Source organism: Aythya fuligula, chromosome 12 (assembly GCF_009819795.1).
Source record: "Aythya fuligula isolate bAytFul2 chromosome 12, bAytFul2.pri, whole genome shotgun sequence".
NCBI lineage: Eukaryota > Metazoa > Chordata > Aves > Anseriformes > Anatidae > Aythya > Aythya fuligula.
Window position 1 is genome coordinate 9,844,197 of NC_045570.1, and position 22,348 is coordinate 9,866,544.

A 22,348-nucleotide genomic window follows, 5' to 3' on the forward strand; every position below is an offset into this window, starting at 1 on the left:
GTAGCAGTTGGTGATCTGGTCTACAAATTGCCATGCCAGATCAATGTTGTTAAAAAAGAAATTTTATATTGTTACTTCGTGCTTGTGCACACTGTGGTGGATCGGGCAGTTTATCACCCACGTTTTGTTGTAACCCCCAAAGTCTTTTGCAGGCCTTTATACCTGTTCGTTCTAGACTCTTTTTGATCTTTGGGTCACTTGGTTCTTTCCTTGCTCCTTGTTCATGTGATATACATGTCCTCTTCTCCTTCTCTTCTTCTCTTCTCCCTTTTTTCCTTTTTTTTTTTTTTTTTTTTTTTTTTCCTTTGGATACTTGCCACATTTAGGCCTTCTGCCATTAAGATTTGGTCTTATCTTTGTCTCTCGTGTAGTCGCAAGTGAAAATACTTCATTCAAAACCACAGAATAATCTCTGAGCCAAACGTACAGCCAGCCCTGCCAAAAACCTTGCACTCTTTGATGAACATCAGCTGGTGTTGCCCTGTAGAGGCCAAACTGGGTTTGGATGAATCTGCTGAGCGCTGGGGTGACAGGAGGCCGCTGCACAGCAGTTGGTGGGAGCACGTGCCGTGTGTGCACCACTACCTTGTACGAAATTCAGTGTGAAACTGAAGACCATGAGACCTGACCACATCCAGTCCCTGTCTTGAGAAGTTTGTCCTCAAACTTGTTTTGCTTCCAGCACCCCAAATCTATAGCGGGAGTTGCTGTGGCCACTGATCAACCATTTTTGTAATCCAGGTATTGAAACACAAGGATATGTTGCAACAGTAGTAGTTGTTTTGATCCTGAAGCGTGGTTAAATGAAGAAAAACGAGGCTATACTTACACCTTTGCTCTCACCCAAGCATCTGTTTTTTTTAATACATATTGGGTTCGCGATGCATCAGTCTTCTTGGCAGACTATCTGCTTTTTCTTGCAGGTGTTAGCAGGCCAAACAGAACTTCAATTTGGTGCTGAACACCTAAAAATGTCCTCTTAAGCCCGTGGTTTCTGCTTCTCTCTCCATACTCTTGATATTAACTGATTGTACAGGCTGAGCTGTTCTTCTGCATCTGTCTGGCTACTGATAAATACAACACAGGTATTTTGAGTTCGGGGGCTGATGTTTTCAATTCAAAAGGATGACACAATTAACCTCTTTTTGTTCACTAGCTGCTGAGGTCCTACCTGTGGAGTGCTTCTGCCTGTGAATTTGCATGTTCTAAGTGCACTTGCCTTCAAAATGAGCTAGAGTTAAACAGGAGCCTTTGGAGGCAGGATGTTCAGATTCCGTTTTAACCACTGCCATGTGCTAGGTGGCCAAATCCTTTCTATTCTATACCTTTTTTTCCCTCCTTGCAATGATTGTTTGCTTTTGATGGTTTGTTTTGATTGATTTGTGTGATTCTCAGCGTGGGAGACGGTGGCTGTAGCGGTGTGCTCGGAGGTGTGCTGGTAGTGGCTGTGCTGTCGAGGGTGTTCAGAAATGGGGTGGAAGAAGTGGTGGAGCAGTGAGGATACAGTTCGTACTGCGGGTAGTAATGTGAGAGGTGCTGGAGAGGAGCCGTGAGATAACAACCTTCTGAGGCCGAGCATGCAGGTGGTGAGATGGCAGGTGAGAACCAGCACGGAGAGAGCATCGTCACTTCACAGACAAGAGCGATGATGCATTTTGGACTCATCGTGACCCTTTAGCTTACAATAGCTTCATTGAAACATCAGTGGTAAAAAGGATAATAAAGGGGAAAATGCTAGGATTAACTCGCAGAGGACTGGAGAACATTACAGAAAACCACTATAGCCCACTTCCCTTGTCCGTGCTGCACCTTCATCTCCGTTCTGAAAGCAGCCCAATCAATCTGGAAAAGGTTCAGATGATGATGGTCAGAAACGCAGGGAATAGCTAAGTAAGCAAGGACTCAGCAGTCTGGAAAAGGGATGATGATGGGGGATTTTGCAGAAGCCTAAATAATTATGTAAGTTCTGCAGCTATTGAATATCTGCGTTCCTATCTTCTCCAGAACCGTGCAAGAACTACAGGGTATGACATCCAAATAGTGGGAGGCAGGTTTTCCCACAGCCTCCACGCTGAAACTCCTGGTTGCAGGCTGCTGTGGGCGATGTGAATATTGATGTGTAGTTACAGGAGGACTGGAGAATTTCGGGGAAAGAAAATCCTTTGAGGAGCACTAGATAAACAGAATCTCCACCTGGCTTGGCATGTGTCTGTGCTACAGACAGTCAGAAAGCTGTAACACTTTTCAGTAAGAGCATGATACCTGAATGCCCTGTGTTTAGGCTGTCGTACAGGCAACAACATCTTGAGCAGGATACTTAGCTAGATGGACCCAATACCCCGTGTGGCCATTCTTTTTAAGAACATGCAGATAAAATCTCATCTCTGCCTGCTGGTCACAATGGTAGTTTCTGGAAATTCTTCAGTACAGTGGTACAAAGGTTAAGCTGTCCAGAGGATTTGCAGACTAAAATGTGGGGAGGGCACCTGGGAAGTCTGATTCAGCCCTTACAAAAGTATTAGACGTGTAAAGAAAGAAGTTCTCGAGTAACTCTAGGCGTGAGGGTTGTAGTAGGAGCCAAATAAAAGATTGTCATATCATAGACCTATTACTAGGTGGCGATAGTAAATTGTTAATGATGCAGAAGAGCCCCAAGGTTTCAGCAAGTGTTCTGGCACTTGGAGAGAAGTTGGAGGATGTATTTGTAAAATGCATGTGATGAGTTATTTCTCACTCTGCTGGTAATCGGAGATAATGCCAAATGTCTTGTTCAGGAGATGCTATTTTAATCAACAGGCCCAGATAACTTTGGCCTAGAAGTGTTAGAAGTGCCGATTGTTATTTTTAGTTTAGAATACAGGGAGATTCCAGAAGAGTGGCTGAAGTTTGCCAGTGCTGGAATGACCTGTATGCTGTTACCTTGATGTTGACTCTAGGAAGCATTTTAGAAAAACTGGTAACGTTATTTGCTTAATAAATAACTACAGGCTAGGCATATAATTAATGCCACTCATCTTATGTTTATGGCAAATATAGTAAGTTCTTTCAGGTAAATCTGACTTTTTCTTTTTAGGATGGCCATGGAGATTTGGTAAGGCTGACAGCCTAGATTAACTGCACTTAGTATTGCGTTAGGTGCAGAATCAGCGCTACACAACATCTGAGTTGAAGAAGTTAATCCTCTATATCATTACCAAAGTGATGAACGGATGAGATTTTCTTAACTGATTGTATCATTATTGATTGTCAGCAGAGAATCTTCTTCAAAACAAGCTTTTTCCCATGTGCTGTTGCAATTCCTATCAGTTTTCATGCTGCCCTGAAGCCTTTATTCAGTGACTTCTCAGTGCAGTTCATCTACCTTTGGTGGTGCTGATTTTACCCAGCACAAGTCTTATCAAGTCTTACAGGAGCAGATTTTTTTTTTTCAGTAGAGATCATCTGTAGGTATTGGAGCACCAAAATCTGTATTATTAAATGAAATCTCTAGTATTTGCATTAACACAAACCTTCTGCAGCATTGCTCTCACAGCTGGGCACGCAGTTGCATTTCTCATGTTAGCTTTACCTACTGCACAGCATGGGTATGTAATCGTCTGACTACTTAAATGTAGTTGGTGCAAAGTTGTATGCAGGAGAGTTCTGCTTGTATTTGGCTTGTACAGTAAGTAGCTTCAGGAGATAAAGTGGTCAGAGTTATCAGCTGAAGTTCCCAGACAGTTTAATTGACGAGTTTGGGAATTTACACACAAGTAACAGGTCTCAGGAGACTGAAGAAATGGATCAGCGATGGCAGCCTGTCACAGGCCAGCAGCAGAGGAAATAAAGGGATAGTGGAAAGGAGCCACACTAATATTTCAATGGTATTTTTGCTGGAAGGAGTCTTGCCAGTGGAATGTCGACAATAAACTGTGGAGCCTCTATCACACCCTCCTTTGTTTTTGGCAAACCAATTTGGCATCATTTTTGAGCTTGCCGAGGGTGCTGCCCGTGATGCTGTCCCTGTCCCTTATGCAGACACAAAGCAGGACGGGTGCTGGTGTCAGCAGCGTGGCTGGAGCTGGTGCGAGGGCAGCCAGAGCCTGCTGGTGGGACATCTCAGTTCCTACTGATTTAGCAGAAGGGATTATTCACCATTTCTAGACTGTGAATTGCTGGGAGTCCTTCACAACTTTCACTCCCAAACTTTGCCCTGAGGTCCACGTTTCAGTCTTGCTCCATTCCGTGCCTTTGGCAGCGCTGTGGTGTGGTGCAATAAGCTGGGGGCCTTGGGAACACACTTAATGTTTCACGTTTTTCTGAGAAACCATGAGCGCATGGATCCTCTGGCGGAAAGACCCATGAGTGCAAGTGGCTGAGCACTATTTTATGGGATTAAATTTCCAGTGCACTCCTGCTGCTGGCAGGTTTGCATGAAAGTCACAGCAGCCATGGGTGCTCCAGCCCACCTCCACAGGCAGCTGCTCCTCTCTGCGGTACTGAAGCTTTTCTCGCCTCACTGCAGGATGTGTGCTTTTTACTTTTCACCCCATGGAGATGGTCATGGTCACTCCATTTCTTCTGTAGTCCGTTTGCCCACACCATTGCTCCATATGTAACAGATTCTCTGCTCCCTTGTTACCAACTCACAGGTTATGTAGGGTCAGTAGATGGTCAAAGCTCCTTTCGTTTCAGCTTCAGTTTGGCACCGTCTGCCTAAGGATCCAACCGTATCCATTTAAAACATGGGTGGTGGTTATCATGTTGTGTCCATCTCAGATCTTTTCATACAAGTACATCTCTCTGCCAGACATGGCTTTGATTGCGGAGTCCATAGGAACACTCTAAAGAGCTGCAGAAGATCCTGATTCCTCTTGAAGTCAGATGATAAGAAGGAGTATGCCATGCTTTCTTTGCAGAGAACTGTTCCTCGTGACTCAATACCTGCCATAGCTGGTCTCCTGAGAGAGGAGCTACCAGCCATCTCGGCAGGCTCAGCAGGTCGAGGCTCAGCAGGTCAAGGTGGCACCTGCAGGGTTGCTCCATGGCCACGGCGGTGGGAGGCACATCGCCCCTCTTCTGCAGGAGGGAAAGGAGTGGCTGTAAAAGAGAAGACCTGTGTGTTGCCTGAAGAACACTACAGCTTTTAAAGGACGGATTAATCTCTCTTCTTTGCAGCAGTTAGCAGTTACACCGGGCATTTCCAAATGTAAGAATCCACAACAGAATTGGGATAGAACAGAAAAAAGTAGGGAATGCAGAATAATGGAATTACTGCAAGATGTAGATGAGAGCAAGTGCTGCAATCACCAAACCCACCTTTCACCCTTCACACAGTACTACTGGCAGACGAAATAAAAGATAATGTTAGAAGTGACCATTTTGAAAATTGCCAATTGACATTTAAAGGATATGTTTTAAGCTGTCCCACAGAATGGGACATGTTACTATTAAGGGGAGCACAGAAAACATTGTGAACTATTAGAAGTGAAACATAAATGTGAGTGTGCAAATGTTGCCTCTAGCCTGTCACCTGTGAGCAGAATTTACAGACAAAGCCGCAGTTGGCAGGGAATGATTTTATTAAATCCTTAGGCTGGCAGATTGTTAGTGGAAACACAGATGTTTTACAAAGAGGAGTTCATTTCACAACTTGCAAGACAAAACAGAAACAAGCTTTTCATGTTTTTTAAATTAAAAAAATCTTTGTGCTATGAAAATGCCCTCATGTCAATCTATTTTTGTTATTTCTCATAAATAACAAATGGGGTTCAAGCACAGATGACGTGTTGTGATAGATGTACATTTTGATTGATGTGATTGATGAACATTTATTTGTTTTGGTTACTGGTGTGTGAAAATGAGTATTGGAATGAATCAGGAGTGGCAATCAGCATTTCAAATTTCCTACCAGAAAATTGTTTCATGAAAGATGATGTTCTTCTAAACGGGCTCCATTGTTGACCTGCTCTCTTGTCTTTCTGCAGGATGGGATAAACATTCTTATGGGTACCACGGTGACGATGGGCACTCCTTCTGCTCCTCGGGCACAGGACAGCCCTACGGCCCTACATTCACAACTGGAGATGTGATTGGTTGCTGTGTCAACCTGATCAACAACACCTGCTTCTACACAAAAAATGGCCACAGTTTAGGTGAGTAAAGAAAGTCCTTCTCAGGAGAACAGTACTTCTGCCCGGCTCTCACTGTTTACTCTAATACTTTGCATGTGTTGCAACTTTTGTTCCACGTTTGTGTGTGAGGTTTAAAAAACTGGAGAGAAAAAGAGCCCTCTGCAGCAGTCAGGAGTTGTAAGTTGGCCCAAAGACATAAATACTTGCAGCACGCAAAATGGTTTCTGTGCTGCTCAACTTAAGTAGGTTAGGATTGTATCCCCAGCTTCTGCTCCTTTCTTCTGCTACTGCACAGCTTGTGGGAGGTTGGATAAGACAGCTGATGGCAGAGCAACAGGGAAATAAAGAAGTGGGAACTCTAGTACGTTTATCAGTGGCTTGTGCATTTGTAAGCCTTAACACATTGCTCTAAGTATATTCCCAAAGCTAGACATTAATTCTGCCCAAGTACTCTTATTTAAGCACCGACTATAATTTGATTCATTTCACCATCATCCCAGTAGTTCTCCTAAAGTTAAAGACTTCAGTATTTTGCCTGGAATATCTCACAGATGTTTTCCAGGCATCCAGTGTATCTGATTTTTCTAAAATAGAAAGTTGTGGCTGTTTTTGCCTAAAATATCTTTCCTTTGGATGACATATTCTCCACCCTAGAAAAATTCTTGTAAATTTTTTTTTTGTCGTATAAGACATGCAGTAAATTTTGATAACTTCAGCTCACTTTCTGCCCTGAAATTCATTTGGTTTGGCAGGGGGCAAGCAGTCCTTTCCTTTGCTTCTCCTTGCTGTATCAATTATACTTTGTTGAATTCATGGTGAAGAAGCTGGTAGAAAAACACCCCCATGAGAACAGCTATCAGAACAGAAGTTGTTTGAGTGACTGGCTGAGCTGAAGAAAAGAGTGGGACTGGAGCACAGCATGTGCCTAGAAAGTGTCTAATTTCTGCTGGTGAGCTCCTGGTGGGAAAAGTACTGGGCTCCCTGCTGCAAGAGAGAGATTGAGCTGCTGGATAGGGTTCAGCCAAAAGCCACAAAGATGCTGAAAGGACCGGAGCATCTCTGCTGTGAGGAGGGGCTGAGAGAGCTGGGACTGCTCAGCCTGCAGAAGAGGAGGCTTGGGGAGATCTCATCAATGTCTGTAAATACCTGTAAGGAAGGTGATGGGAGGACAGAGCCAGGCTATTTCCAGTGGTGCCAGGGCAAGAAGCAATGGGCACAAACTGAAGCACAGAATGCTCCCTCTGAACATCAGGAACCACTTAAATGCTTTGCAGGTGATGGAGCGCTGGCACAGGCTGCCCAGAAGTTGTTGAGTTCTCATCCTTGGAGATCTTCAGAAGCTGTCTGGACTTGGTCCTGGGCACAGGCTAAGGGGGGCCCTGCTGGAGCAGAGGACTTGGACCAGATGGATCCAGAGGTCCCTGCTGACCTCAACCAGTCTGTGATTCTGTGGAAGCAGCTGGCTATCTTAGAGTTACATCAGAGATACGGATCTAAGGTGTGGGGCCGTCCAAAGGATCCTTCCTGTGAGGCAGACTGAGAAAGGCCTAGTGCTCATGCAAACGTAACTTCTTCCAGAAAATTGTTTTCAATTTCCCTCTTATTTTATACCAACCATTTGGTGATTTTTAGGGGATGATTGCCTAGCATGTTGCTTCCTGGAAGCAAAGGGGCTGTTGCTTAGGAATGAGATGAGTTCACCATGAAATGATTCAGGTGCTGAAATAGTTAAAAAAGATTTCACAGAATCTCTCCCTTTGGTCGCTGCTCTTGATTTTTAGCCTGCATTTACTCAGAAATAGCATGGTGGCTAGTGCTGTGCCTCTCTGGCTGTCACCTCTACGGGAGTGGATGGTTTTCCAGCTTCACCATTTTTCAGTTTGACAAGCGGTGTGACTTCCCTTCGGAATGCAACCGTAACTGTCAGGAAGAGGGCAGGTCTGCTATTTATTTAACAAGTACAAATTTATTTACTGGAAAAGTAATTCCTTTTACTTAGCAGGAATCTGCGGGGTAAAGAGGGAGGCGGCTGAAATGTCGGTGCTTGCTCTGTCCTCCGTTCTCTTCACACGGTCATGTCCTGTCTTGGTGTCTGGGCTGATGGAGTCAAATGAAGAGAACAGCTCGATAACTTTTGAATCACATTTCCTTGATACAGCCTTCTGATCTTTTGTTTGGGATGTTTTCAGGTCTTTACAGCAGTGAAAGCACCTGGTCTTCCTTTCTTGATTTGTAGTGCTCCATTTTGTTCAGATTTTTTTTTCTTGCGTGGAAAGCTTGTATTTTCTAATCTGACATTCAGTGATCCCTTGGAGACCAGCCTCCCCCAGCTGTGAAAGATACCACTGGGAAGAAACAGGAAAGGAAAGGAATTAAATTTCACTGTGCCTGGAGAACTTCGGTGCATTATAGCCATTGCTGTTTCCTGGGTCTCCTCCTCTTGGGCTGTTCAGATGTACCGGTACAAGACCTGATACGTATGAGAAAATCATAACTAGGAGAATCTCCTGAGCTTTCACAACTGGCTCATGCATATAGCAGCTCCTCTTCCAGCTGTGGTGGCATAATGGTTGTGTTAGAGAGGAGAGGTGACGTGGTCAGCAGGGACAGTGACTGAAGTGCTAGGGAGCAACGGGCCATCAGTCCTTGTCCTGACCCCAGCAAAAGCTGCTGGAACATTTTACTGTCTTTTACAAAATCGGAGTGAAGACCTCAGCCAGGAAGGCTGTTATTAAAGTCCACTGTTTTTGCTGCTGGTAAAGAAACATGGCGTTCAAGAGAAGGGCTTCCTGTTGAATGCTGAGAAGTGTCTGAGCCCTGCAGGGCCACAGAGACCAGTCCATGGGCACTGAGCAGAGAGATGGGAGAAAGGGGGTTGAGGTGGGTGTCAGCAGGGGAACCAAGACCAGAAGGAGACTGGAGCAATGATTTATTTGAAAGTTAGTACCCTTTTGCTCTGGCATGAAGATCGTGAACATTGAATGATAGTTAATGCTAACCTGAGAATCTCATTTGTGTGTTGTGCAAACCCAGGAGTTATCAGGAAGGAGATGAATGTGCTTTTTGCTGATGTTCCCTGACTCAACGTCTTCAGCTGCTGAAGCTGTATCTCTCTCCTCTTAGGAAATTAGGTCATTGTGTAATGCTGTTTGTGTAATGCTGCTGCAGATATCAAAGATATTCATGAGACTAATCAGCCCCTTTTTGATGACAGTTAATTTGACTGCAAGTTTCAGGGCATTTTACTCCTTCAGGCATTTTAATTTTTCTCCTTTTCACCTTTTCACTTTGTTTTCCTTGCAGTTTTCTCCCGTTGCTTAACTATAATCTTCTATTGTCTCCATACTTTTCCATTTAATCAGGTCTATCAAGAGCACGGTGTAGGAACACATTCTAAATTGGCCATTCCAAATTCTGGATGTTTTGGTTGGAGCTAAGTCTTGAAATTTCTTTGGAGACATCACATGAAAGCTGTTTGACATTGGATATACTCTTAATTCTCTGTTCTGGAAAATGTCTAGAATGTCTTCTGGCTGATGATTAAATGCTTTTGACAAATTCTGAGCAGAGTCCTGGCAATGAAAAAGATGATGTGATATGGCTGGAAGGGTGAATTAGGAGAGAAAGAGAGAGAAATGTGGGGCTCCAGACATTAAGCAGAGAGTCTTGGATACAGGAAATAATAAAGGAATGATGTAGTGACTGCTACAGGTCTCTGTGATTAAATGGAGGAGTTCTCTCAGGGACTAAGGTATGAGTGTTTCAGATCTCAGACTTTGACAGCAGACAGAGGAAAATGGACCAGCAAGGCTATAAAAAGAGCATGCAACCCTCTGAAGTCCTGGCATAGAAAACGTCCTGTGGTCTGTCTGAGTTCGAACGCAGGTGCTTGGAAAGGCCAAGTTACCCATTTTGTCACCAGTCAGGAGATTAACATGAGCATCGGGGAAAATGAAGAAATCTGTCAGAGACCCACAAACGTCCTTCCCAGCTTTCCCAGTTTAGCAGGTTTGTCCTGAAACCCTCAAATCAAGTTTTACATAGAGCAAGAGCACTGGGAGATTTAAAACAAGACTTCATAGATGATCCAGATTCGAACTGAAAGGACAATACCAAATGCAGTTACAGCCTGGTTATTCTCCCAAGTGCCTTGACTGAATGGTAGCTGTTTTCCAGGAGCGTGTTGAGCTGTATGGGTTTAATAGAGCTTCTCAGCAACAACTTGTAGAAGTATTTGAATATTTCATGGGTTGATATTTCTCAGTCTACCCTTCAAGATGCGTGTTTTGCTGAACGTGTTGTCGCTTATTGCAGTTTGCAGCAATGCATTCTCTGAGTTGAGAAGCTGAAAGAGTACCCTGCCATCTACTAAGCGGAGCATTGGTACTGATCACCCAGATGTGTGTTCTCTTGTGCAATTTGAATTCTGAAGTGTATTCTGAAGAAAGTGGCCAACCGTGGGGCAGACAGGATGATTGTTGCAGGGTGGAGGGCACAGCTTGGCTAGAAGACCCATAAGGCGGTTGTGTGCGTGGGGATACATCTTTGTTAGTCATTGAAGTCCTCTGATGAGATAGCAGGTGAAGGTGTTGATCAGACTGAACCATCAGCACTGAACCATCATTTAAAGTACATGCCTTTTTGTCACTGTCTTGATGATGCATCGTGGATTTACAGAAGAGGCTCTTCACACATTTGCTCCTGACTTCTTAAACCGTCCAGTTCCCATGTCTTTGAATTTCTGATGTTATTTTAAATTGGATCCAGGCTTTGGAGGTGCTGCAGAGAGTGCAGTTTCAAATTCAGCTGCCTAGTTAGAGCTGTAACTCTTCTGCTTTCTGCTGTTGGCTTTGTTGGATGCAAGTGCATAGCAGTGTAGGTTCAGGATGAACGGTCTAAGCAGACATAATTGTGCAACAGATCTAGATCTGTACACCTAAAGCATTTTATTGGCCTTAGTTTCATAACAGGGCACTAAACATATAAATGCCTTAATTTAAAGGCAGTGCAATACCTTTATTTATAGAGTCATAGAGCAGTTTACATTGGGAGGGATCTCAGGAAGCCAAGCATTCACCTCCCTGCTGACAGCAGGGCCTACTAGGTCAGGTTACTGAGAAACTTGTCAAGTTCTGGAGATCCCCAGGGAGCTTTTCTGGTCCTGTGATTCAGTGTTTGACCGCCTTCATGCTGATTCCCCGCAGCCCAGCTAATACCTAATCAGAATTTGCCGTGTTGCAACATGTCTTTGTTTCCTCCTGTCTCCTGTCACCACGCATCCTTGGGAAGAGTCTGACTCTATTCAGTACCCTCCCATGAGGCAGCTGCAAGTTTCTTCCCTGATGCTCCTAAGCCGGAACATTTCTTCCACCTCTCTTCAACTCGTTGGCTTCTGCTGGACTCACTCTTGTGGCGGAAGGGCTCTTTGGTTGCTTTTGCTGAGCTTCTCAAGGTTTGTGCTGGATCTTTTCTCCAGCCTGTTGAGGTCCTTCTGAGCAGCAGTATGCCCTGCAGCGTATTGCCCCTACTCCTCTTTGGTAATGTCTGTGACCCTGCTGAGAGTGCACACCCTCCCATCGTCCGGGTCAGCAGAGTTGGTGTTAAACTGTGTTGGCCCTAGCATTGATCCCTGCAGGACAACGCTTGGACTTTGTGTGATCACAGCCCTTCAATCCTGGCGGTCCAGCTGATTTTCTGCCCGCATTACATTCCATTCACAATCCGTATGTTTACCCATGCACTGGATGCAGCTGCACAAGTTTTCTTGGCAAGGCTGGGCCACCTTTAGCTCTGAGTGATGCCGGAGAGCAGAGGAGGGGGCTTCCAATGAGGAGGTTAGCCTCGTTCTTTTTAAAGGGTAGAAATAAATTTTGATCTAGCTAAGCAAAACAAGTGTGAAGCTTATGCCTGTGGTGGTGAGCATGTCGAAATCAGGTTTAGGGCAGGACATGCACAGTGTGCAGAATAATAAGTGGACAGACAAAGTGACGGGATGTGACGAGTAGTTGCTACATGGATTTCTCTGCCAGGAATTCAACATCACTTGTACATCAATCCATAATTTGTGTGTAGTTTGCAGAGAGGGTACTCAGCAGACAAAATCCAAGCTGCCGTGATGTTAATTAAACATTATTGGCTATTTATTTAGTCCAAATCCATTTTTTCTTTTTTTTTTCTTTTTTTTTTTTTTTTTCCCCTGAGCATTCAACTTCAGATCTGTGCTGTTTCAAATGGTAATTGTTTTGTACATTGACTCCTAAACTTGTTTTAAATTACCATTTCAGGCTCATCTGGTAACACTACCTTGCAGCTTTTGGTTTTCTGGCTGAACACATGATATGATATTATAAAATCGCTGTAACATTAAAAACAGAATGGTGCCCTACTGCTCCTGTGCAGGCTGTAGTGCATTTCAGTGCAGTGCAGAAGGGACTGGGGCAGGGCTGAGAGGTGGAAAGTGTGTTAGAACTGGATGTGCTGGTGTCGAGACCGAAGGCTGGTCTTCCCCCTCTGACCGCAGATGGAAAGCAGGGAGCATGTGTGGGGAGGGACTGAGGATTCTAGATGGACTCCTGAAATGTTACCGTAAAACATTAATCAAGCTGAGCCTGATAAAGTGAGCAGTGCATTGCAAGTGTCCCGTTCTTTCTCAGTAGTGACTGTTGGACCTCTCTGTCCTCTCTGCAATTGATACTTAGTCCGTCAGAAACAGATCCTGCTGCGAGCAGCTATGATTTCTAGTAGGTTTTGCTTGGTATCTCTTTCCTCATATGCCAAATTAAATAAAAAGAGAAACCATACACTTTTTTTTCCATCACCTGTACTTGGAACTGTAACAGCATCATGGAGGATGAAGCTGCTCTTTGCGCAGTATTTCTCAGGTGCTGGAGGCTGCAACTTGCTCCTGTTGCAAGGACGTTCCCCAGCTGCAACGCAAAGTGTTGAATATTCATTCCTGGCTGGCTGGTGAGAAGAAGCAGCTATAGCCTAAACCAAGGCAAAGTGAGAGTAAAGCTCTGTTTCTAAACCCAAAGTAAGTCTGGAAAACTAACTCCTTCAGAGTAACAGAGGGAGAAGCAAAGACAAGAGGAGCTGCTTTTCGGAAAATCAAATTGTTAGAAGAGATGTCTGAAAAATTAGGCTTTTCCATGAACGTTTCTCCAGAGTCAAAACCTTGCAGAAGAGTGGGTTGGGGGAGGAAGTTATTTCTAAATATGAAATGCAAGGTCCGAGCTGGGATTTACTGAGATGTAGTAAATTTTTGTAGCATGTTATGGATGTAGTCAAGCAGGGAAAAAATCCTTTGTCTTTTTAATTCTAATATTTTTCCCCCCACAGGTATAGCCTTTACAGACCTCCCTGTAAGTACACCTATTTTCAGTATTTTAACTAAGGTTGCAAAGAGAAGGGAGGGGGAAGAGTGTGGGGGTGTGATTTTTTTGTTTGTTTGTTTTGTTTTGATAACCCTGTTAAAAATGGTAACACACACGATTGAATGATGTGGATGCTCCCTTTTCTGAAACTTCATAGTTCTGTAGCTAGGATGTGGGCCACCCACACGCTTCCTCTGATCCCTCACCAGCTCTAAGAATATGTTGCTCCTTCTCCTGGAATTAAAGCCTGGATTCAGACTCTGTTACAGGTCACTGTCTTCCAAACACAGCATTGGGTGTGGGGAGTATATGTGCAAAGTCCCTGGGCAGCCTCTCGTGTTCAGCCCTCAGAGGGCACAGAAATGCCCGATGATGATGTTATTCCCAGCCTCTCCCTCTCTCCTCCAAATCTTGCAGCTGTGGAGCCGTTTCAAAGATGGTGGTTAGGGAAGGCTATCGCTAGGCTCATCACATGAGTTTTTGACAAGCCTCCTTCTGTGATCAGTACCCAGCACGTGGAATTGCTAGGAAGAATATATTTGGCATGCATTCAGGGTTATTCTTCTGATTCACCAGCACCAATGCTGAGTTCCTCTTGAGTGCTGTGATGCCGGATGAGTTCATCTAGGCAACAACGTGCAGTCAGCTCCTCCCAAAGCACAGCCTTCTCTGTGGCTAGTGGGTCAGGAACAAAAAGAGTGGCTCATTTGGCTACGCTGCTTCTCTTCCTGAAATGAGAGCGGTCTTCATGCTGGGGTAGACAGATAATTACTATTTAGCCTCTCATCAGCCAAAAATAGCTATCAAACCGAAACACACACGCAGTTGTTTTGTCTTATACAGCTGAAGTGTTGCTGTAGCCCTTCACAGTACCAAGTTGGCAGGTTGATATTACCTGTCCTGCTTACTGTAACTTGCTTCTTTTTAATCCAGCAGTGCACAGCAGGCTGATTTTAATGTGCACTTGTGCCTAGCATTGAGTCTCTTTTACAGACAGCGAGTAGACAGCTGGGGAAGATGCACGGGAGCAGAACAGGCAGCAGGGCTCTTGCAGTAGCGAGGTCTGGCAGTGCTGCTAAGGCTGAACCCAAAACGCTCCTGAGCACAGGGCATCCCTCCATCCTGCTGTTCCTTCCAGCTTGTTCATCTATGTCCTATGGAAGATCTGGTCAGGTTGGTTTGGGCATCAGCTATTCAAATAGCTTAAGGCAGTTTCCTGTGACTAAACGGCATCTCTGTGCCTTTTACTAGCCAGAGTTTGCTGAGCTGTTTTCTGTGGGTTCTGGTTTTTACAGCAGCAGCTGATCTGTGACACTTTTTCTGGGCCAGAAAGGAGAACAGTGAATGCTCTACAGGCCTCCTACTGTTGGGAACTACCTTCTACAAGATAATTTCTCTTTAAAAAGGGAGACAAAAGCTTGACTGGGTTATTTCACCCCTTGACTGTGGATGCAAGCAATGGCAGGAGACTTCGGCCTGTTTCTCTCCATATTCTAAATGGCTCAACTGCTCTGTTGTCAAATTCGCCTTAAGGATGCCTGCACCTGACTTCCATCATTCCCACCTTCCTTCTCTAGCATCCTTCCCTTGAATCACTTCCTTCTTGCCTCACTCCTTTAGATGCCTGGGTATTCTGTATCCTATTCTGGCCTTTTTGGCTCTCTCAGCCCATTGTTTCTTGGCTTCTTTTCCAGACAGTCAAGGTTACTGCCCTTTCCTACAGAAGGGAACCCCAGACCCAAGAGAGACTTTTGATTTAAATATGCCAACTGCTGGCAGAGAAGCCTTGCAGTAGTAGGGAATGTGAAGTTGATATAACTTGCAAGTGATATTTTGTCATTTATTACAGCATTATGTTCCAAGCAGAAACACAATATGCATTCATTTTAACATAAAGAAGAGAAAGCACCCATTATGTGAAAAATACAATTTTTTCTTCACCTGCTAAAACCACAGTTGGAAAATTTAGATGCACATGGGAGTGGAGCCAGCAGTCTTCCCTGAGTCACCCTTTAAGTTCTTTGATTTGAGCAGCTGACATCCAATTTTTGGTTCTGCCTCAGTTACTGAAATCCCCCTGGTAGGGGCTGTAGTTTGAAAGCTTTTTCTTCCATTACAGCCCATGTAATGTTGCAGCTCACTGGTGGCACATATCAATGAGAAGGTTGGCCAGTTAAGCCCTGTTGCTTTTCCACCTTTTGAGCTTCAATAATTTCTAGAGTGATTCTGTTGACGTAGCAGTGAGGCTACACGAGGAATTAATTTGACCCTTCGAAGCATTACCAGTCTCATAATTGTATCCTTGAAGTGCAAGTTGCAAAATTTCCCTTTCAGGTGATGAAGACAATGTTTTGCAGTATTTGCAGCAGTAGGAGGTTGAAATGGATACTTGTAATGGAAAACCACAATTTCTTGTGATAATCCGCACACACAGTGAAGCGTAATTGCTTCAGGCTGTTCTGTGTTTCAGTTCCCCCTGTGGACTGTTTACGTTTGCACAAATGTACACGGATGGAAAAAAAACCTCAAACCTCACAGGCTGAAGATAACACGAAAATACCTGCTTGCGAATAGAAGCAAAGGTCCCGCAGAGGGAGTTTCCCCTTCTCTCACCAATTCAAATCAATGTTTAGGCCTACGTGTGCCATTTACGCAAGCCCAGGTTTATCCTGCCTGGAAGTTTGCTGAAACTGCTATGTGACCAGAGTAGGAAACGTGAAAAAGCAGAACGTGGAAGTGCTGAGAGCAGGATTGCAGGGCCACAAAGCGAGGAGGAGGCTGAAACAAACAAACAAAAAACCAAGTGAAGGCAAACTGGGGGGTGGGAGCACCTACCCATGGACATCAGGAGGACGAAGTGGTAAAAAATTCTTGGGAAAGTGTGCCTGAAGAACTTGGCAGGAGAAGCACCCGCTTAGACTCTAGGATGGTCTCCCTGTGTCTGGCAGGGTGTTGGGGGTACAAGTACTTGCCTGCAGTTGCTGCACAGAGAGCACACATCCTACATGTGAAAAGTGGAATTTTAACTCTGAGATTATTTGAGACTAGCTGGGGGTCGGCAGCTTCCCCTCAAAGATGAGCATACCCCAGAGTAGCTGAAAAATAGGTGATGTGTTCTAGTTTGGGGTTTTTGTCTTATAACTTCTCAGTACTCTGGGGGTCTGATTCCTGGCTTTGGAGGTCCTTGGGTTCATAACACCAAAATTCTAGTGAGTCTGAAATACGGATTGTGGGGAAGATCTGATCCCTCATTAGAGATATCTCCTTGTTACCTAGGTTTGAAAGAGAGGAGAGACTGACTTTAAAAATGACATTTTCCTCTGGTAGCTCCTCTTTTATCGTGCTGCCTTTTTCCTTGCACACTTGTAACATAGCAATTGCCTTGGTGTCAGAATGTGAAAGGAAGAGGTGTGCTGAGGCAGCAGTGATGCAGTCATCCTGATTTCTGATGTCCGTTCCCAGCCTGCATTTACAGATTCATTTTTTTCCTGTGATATTTGAGAGTCCAGAAAGGTACAGTACCAGCCCACACCTCTGAATAGATCCTCATTGGTACTGGAGCTGCCATTATGCCTTTGCTCCTCCGTGATGTGGTAATACTGAGAGAGTTCATGTGGGCTAATATGCATGGCTACTTCTTCACCATCTTATTACTGCAACCCACAAAAAAAATGGAATTGTAGAAGAATTTAGACTGGAAAGAACTTCTGGAGATAACTTCCTGCTCTGTGACGGGCAGCTTTCAAAGCTAGAGCAGGTTGCTCAGAACGGTATCCAGTTAAGTTTGGAAAATCTCCAAGGCTGCAGTCTCTCTGGGAACCTACTCTAGTCCTTGGTCATCCTCAAAAGAAGAATTTCTTGCCTATGTCCCATCGGAACTTCCCTGGTTGCAGCTTGTACCTATTGCCTCTTGTCTTTTCACTGAGCAACTCTGAGAAGAATCTGTTGCCTTCTCTTCTCCAAGCTAAATACATCCAGTTTCCTCAGCCTCTCACTGTGTGCCATGCACCCCAGCTCTCTGACCATGTTAGCAGAACTCTGCTGGACCCAAACTCATTTGTGAGTCTCTTCTTGTTCTGGGGACATGGACATGGAGGGAGGAACTGGGTACAATATTCACACCAGTGAAAGAGAGAGGGAATCACTTCCCACAGCACGCTGGCTCTTGTTGCTAATGTGATTAGGATTCCGCTGATTTACACCTCGTAACAATCTTAATATCTGTAACAAAAAGTAAAATCCACCACTTCAGTAGGTCTCAAGGGGAGATCAAAACCAGTAATAGAATTTGCTGAATAAATTTTCCAGGTAGTTGTAGGAAAGCCCATGCCACTTGACATAGAGGAGAGAACAATCCCAGCTTTCTTCAGAGTGGCGGTCCAGCCACCAGCAGCAGTACTTGCTCATTTCTCCAGGAGCGAGCAGCATGCACATCCTGACATCAGATGGAGGTTCAGTCATGAGCCAGACCCCACAAACGGGCACCTTCCAGACTTTAGTTTCTCTGCATGCTTCAGTGCATCTCTGTGCCTTGCCTGTTGTCCAGTTTCTACCTGTAGCAGTCTTCAGTGTGTTAGAGCAAAGTGGAAAAAAACAAACACACCAAATAGTTCATGGGTGCCATGAGAGTTCTTCTTAAACCCTTCAGGCCATCTGCAGATGCTCTGAAGTAGAGGATTAATGAAGCTTGTGTTGCAAACAGAAAGATAATTTGTAGAAGAGTAACATTACTATGAACAGAACGTGCTCTTAAAAATGTGATCTAGAGTGAGAACCAGGCAACCCTGTACCTTTTTTGATGCCCTTTCTCTTTTCTCCACATTTAAGTGGGCTCAGGGATTCAATTTGTATCCATATGCTTGTTGTTAAAACAGGCTGCATGCTGTACATAGACTTTGACCATCTGTTTCTAATTAGATCATCTTCTCTGGAAGCTGGATTATTAGCTAAATTTTGGAGGTATTTTCACAGTGTTAACTTTTTTTTATTTTCCTCACATTTCAGTGGGGAACAGTGCATCCAGACGGAACGACATGCTTGTTCTTAAAATGAAAATAAAATTAATCAGTAGTGGAATTTCTTGTGTGGATGGCACGCTGCCTTGGGAACATCAGAGATCTAACCTCAGAGCTCCACTGCCATCCATTCACTTTTGATCAGATGTAAAATACCGATAGCAGCTTCTTGTCAAGGGAGAAGACAGTTCGGTGGAAATAGTGGAAAACACTTAGATCTGCTGATTGAGAGGATGCTCCTTCAACTTTATTATTGTTTACTTACACAAGTATTGACCTTCTTGTAGAAATTACGGAACCCTAAGCCAGAAAGTGGACTTGCCATAGTAAGCAGCATTTGTGGCACTGATCACAGATTACTGGGAGATCAAACCCGTTGCTCTGGTTTTATGCAAAAAGTTTTGGTAACTGCATGATAAGTCATGAGGCCCCTTGTAAAGCGGGCCTCTTGCCCCTTCCCACTTCATTATACATTTAAATTTAAAGAGCAGCTCTTACCAAGCCATGTAACTGGAACTACCTACTAAGAGAAAACTGAGTTTAATACAGGTTTCTTCTTTTTCCTTCACAGTCAAATCTCTACCCTACAGTGGGTCTCCAGACTCCAGGAGAGATAGTCGATGCCAACTTTGGGCAGCAGCCCTTCGTGTTCGACATCGAGGACTACATGAGGGAGTGGCGAGCGAAGATTCAGAGCACCATTAAGCGGTTTCCCATAGGAGACAGACTAGGCGAGTGGCAAGCCATGCTGCAGAAGTAAGCCGTTGTTCTGGTGGTCAGCTTCTTTTATTCTGTTAGGCTTTAAATATTTTTAATGCTAATTTATGCTTTCTTATGGCAAAAATCTCCACTCGGTGCATTTTTTTCACATCTAAAACACTCCGTTTCACCTTCTGTTTTGTTGTTTAATAGTCTTTCCTGAGTAGATTGCTGCTGCTTAAAACTTAAAAGATATGAGAGAAATTCTCAGCCAGTGACTGCGAGAAAGCTTGTAATAATGGAAGAACATCCACATTGAGATGATGTGTTGGGGGAAAGGGAGTGGAGAGGAGACCTTAAAAACTCTATCATAGGAGAAAAGCCAGGACAGAAGCCAGCTGAATTTAGAAATGTAAGAGCAAGAAACAGCCTGAGCTTCCAAACACAACCAAACTGAAAACACAATTATGGCACTTTATAAATTTCTGAATACTGAATGCATTTCTGGTCATCCCATTGCAAAAAGGATTGAGTGGAACTTGAGAACAATTGACAAGAGTTGTCAGAGGTCCAAAGTATTTTCTGCTTGAAAAAAGACAAAGTTGACTAAAGCACCACAGCTTGGAAAAAGGTAGTTATGGGAAGCAGACAGGAGTTGTCTGTTAGTCATGGGGAACTCGGGAGATTCTATGATTCTATGAGTTGGACTCGATGATCCTTACGGGTACCTATCACCTCGGGCTATTCTATGATTAGAGTGTGCCATGAAGAGTGTGGCTAGGAACTGATGATTCATGGTTTCTCAAAACACAGAATGAGAAAACAAGTACCTTCTAGCTTGCAAAGAAATTAATATTTTTTTTCCACAAAGTATACTGTGAAACTGGGTCTTGCTGATGCACAAAGTTGTGGTGGTTTTAGCGTAAGTGGATTTTAAAAGATAAAGGTTTAAAGATTCATGCCCCAAATTTATAGAGGTCGATTCCATAGTTAAATTTTAACCCTCAAATCTCTGGCTGTATCTTGTCTCTCGTTACACATTGAATTATTTGCCTGTGTGTTCAGTGCAGCAGAAATCAGGTAGGTTGATACAGGGATGCTTCATAGTGAGGGACTTGGCAGAAGCTGTGTCTGGGATTAAAATATCTGTCAAAGAAGCACTGGAAAAAATAGGTGAGAGGAAGAGGAGAAAGCCCTTGGGACAAGATATTTGCTTAGAGTCCTAGTAAATGATCTTGAGGAGAAAATAGGTGGGCTTGTAGCTATGGAATGAAGTTTTTTGCCGATGTGCCTTGTTTCTAAAGAAGGGGAAGATGGTGCATATGGTACTGTGTTTCAGAAGAGATTCAGGGAGCAATGGCTGAGAGAACCTCAGTGTCTGGCCTAGACAAATCCATAGGAACACTACTGAAGGGTAGGTGCAATGAATGCGTGGAGAAATAGGATGTGGATTCTGTGAAGAGGAGCCAGCAGGGCATGTGGATATGTTTCTCAGGCTGCTGTCTTTGTCTTGGAAGTCCCAAATGCTTTTCCCTTGGTAAGGCAGGGAGCCTAAGCAGTTAGAGGCTATGGGCAGACATCCCAATGTGGATTCTGAATTGTTCAAAAGAGGAGGTGAGTGGGTGAGTGATTCTCAGTGTTGGAGACAGTGGCTGTAGCGTTGTGCTCAGAGGTGTGCTGGTGGTGGTTGTGCTGTTGAGGGTGTTCAGAAATGGCGTGGAAGAAGGGATCCTCCAGCAATGAGACCTTTGGATTATGATGAAACATTGCACTGTAATATTAGTTCGTTTTTTATGTTGTGAGCAGGAAAAAAACCACCATGTTTTTAGGGGAAAAATCAAGGGCAAAAATAATTCTGTCACTGTGTGAATATGAGGTGTACCTTTAACTAGAACACTGTGTGATGTTCTGACTCTGTAGTCCTTCAAGGTATTTAGCAGAAGTGAGAAAAGCTTGGGAAAAAAAAAAAAAAAAAAAAGAGGCAGAGGCAGGATGTACAAAAGTTTGGGGGTGAGGCAAGGAACAAATACACAGACCCCCAGCACTGAAAAATATGACTGTGAGGGGTAAGGCAGAGCTGTGAAGAAGTGTCTTGAATAGCCTGGAGAGGGTGATGAAGGAACAAGTGTTCATTTGTTTTCTCAGCTGCAAGAATTAAAGGGTATCAAGAGAAGTTAACCAGGTGATGCATTTAGGAAAAATAGTGGAGTGCTGTTTTTATCCCATGCTCTCTGTCACAAGGCACAGTGAAAACTGCCTGGATTCAAAAAGTGACTGGAAACATGAGAAAGAAAAATCTTTTGGGGCTATGATGTAGAGAGATACCACCTCTAGGACAAGAAGTATCTGAAAAATCATTGGAAGCTGAACAGGTCTGGGGGAAAGGTGCCTTGTTCCTTTTATTTGTTCCTAGGTATTTGCTTTTGCCAGTTGGGAGGTACAAGTATTGGGCTAACTGGATGTTTGGTTTGACCCAGCAGTGTTGTGCTCAGAGACTTAACAACTGTCGTTGACTTCAGTATTAATTTTCACTCTGATGTACTGGATTGTTGAATTTATTGGTCTTTTCATTCTCTACAAAATATCTTGTCAAGCTGTGGAAAGACTTTAGGATCTGCTTTTGGAAAGCTTGCTTAGCAGCCAAAAAGGTGGAAGAAGCTCACTGATAACGAAACGCAAATACTCAGTGCTCAGGCAGCTTAGTGCTAAAGGCACTCAGTGCTAAAGGCAGCTTATTCAAAAAAAAAAAAAGTGTATGCCCTGCATCTTTGAGCACCCAAGCATCTGCAGTGGGTGAGAGCATTGGTCCATTGAACCTAGTTCTATGAATATATTAATAGCACAGGTTCCTGTGGTACTTGTATATATATATTTTTTTTCCGTGGAAAAAGTGTCCATTTCTTGCCACCTCATTATTTAATTGAATATTTAGCTGTGTTGGACCACATAGTAGCAGTTTCTTCAGGAGGCTTTGCTGAAGGACTCCATAATATCTTTGGACAACCTTTGGAAAAGGCTGAGGTACTGGATGTCTTTTTTGCCTCAGTCTTTACTAGAAAGACCAACTTTCAGAAATCTCAGGTCCCAAAGGCTGGGAGAAAGGCTGGAGCAAGGAAGATACGTCCCTAGAGGAAGAGGATCAGGTCAG

General features: G+C 44.0%; 1 protein-coding gene across 2 annotated transcripts in view; it reads left to right on the forward strand.

Annotated features, from left to right (window-relative positions):
- The window catches only part of RANBP10 (RAN binding protein 10), a 76,374-nt gene that overhangs the window by 35,748 nt on the left and 18,278 nt on the right, over nt 1-22,348 (forward strand). For both annotated transcript variants that reach the window (XM_032195414.1, XM_032195415.1), the window contains 3 exons: nt 5,967-6,134; nt 13,452-13,474; nt 19,073-19,257. In XM_032195414.1, coding sequence (XP_032051305.1) covers nt 5,967-6,134; nt 13,452-13,474; nt 19,073-19,257 — 376 coding nt within the window. The remainder of the gene's footprint in view (nt 1-5,966; nt 6,135-13,451; nt 13,475-19,072; nt 19,258-22,348) is intronic.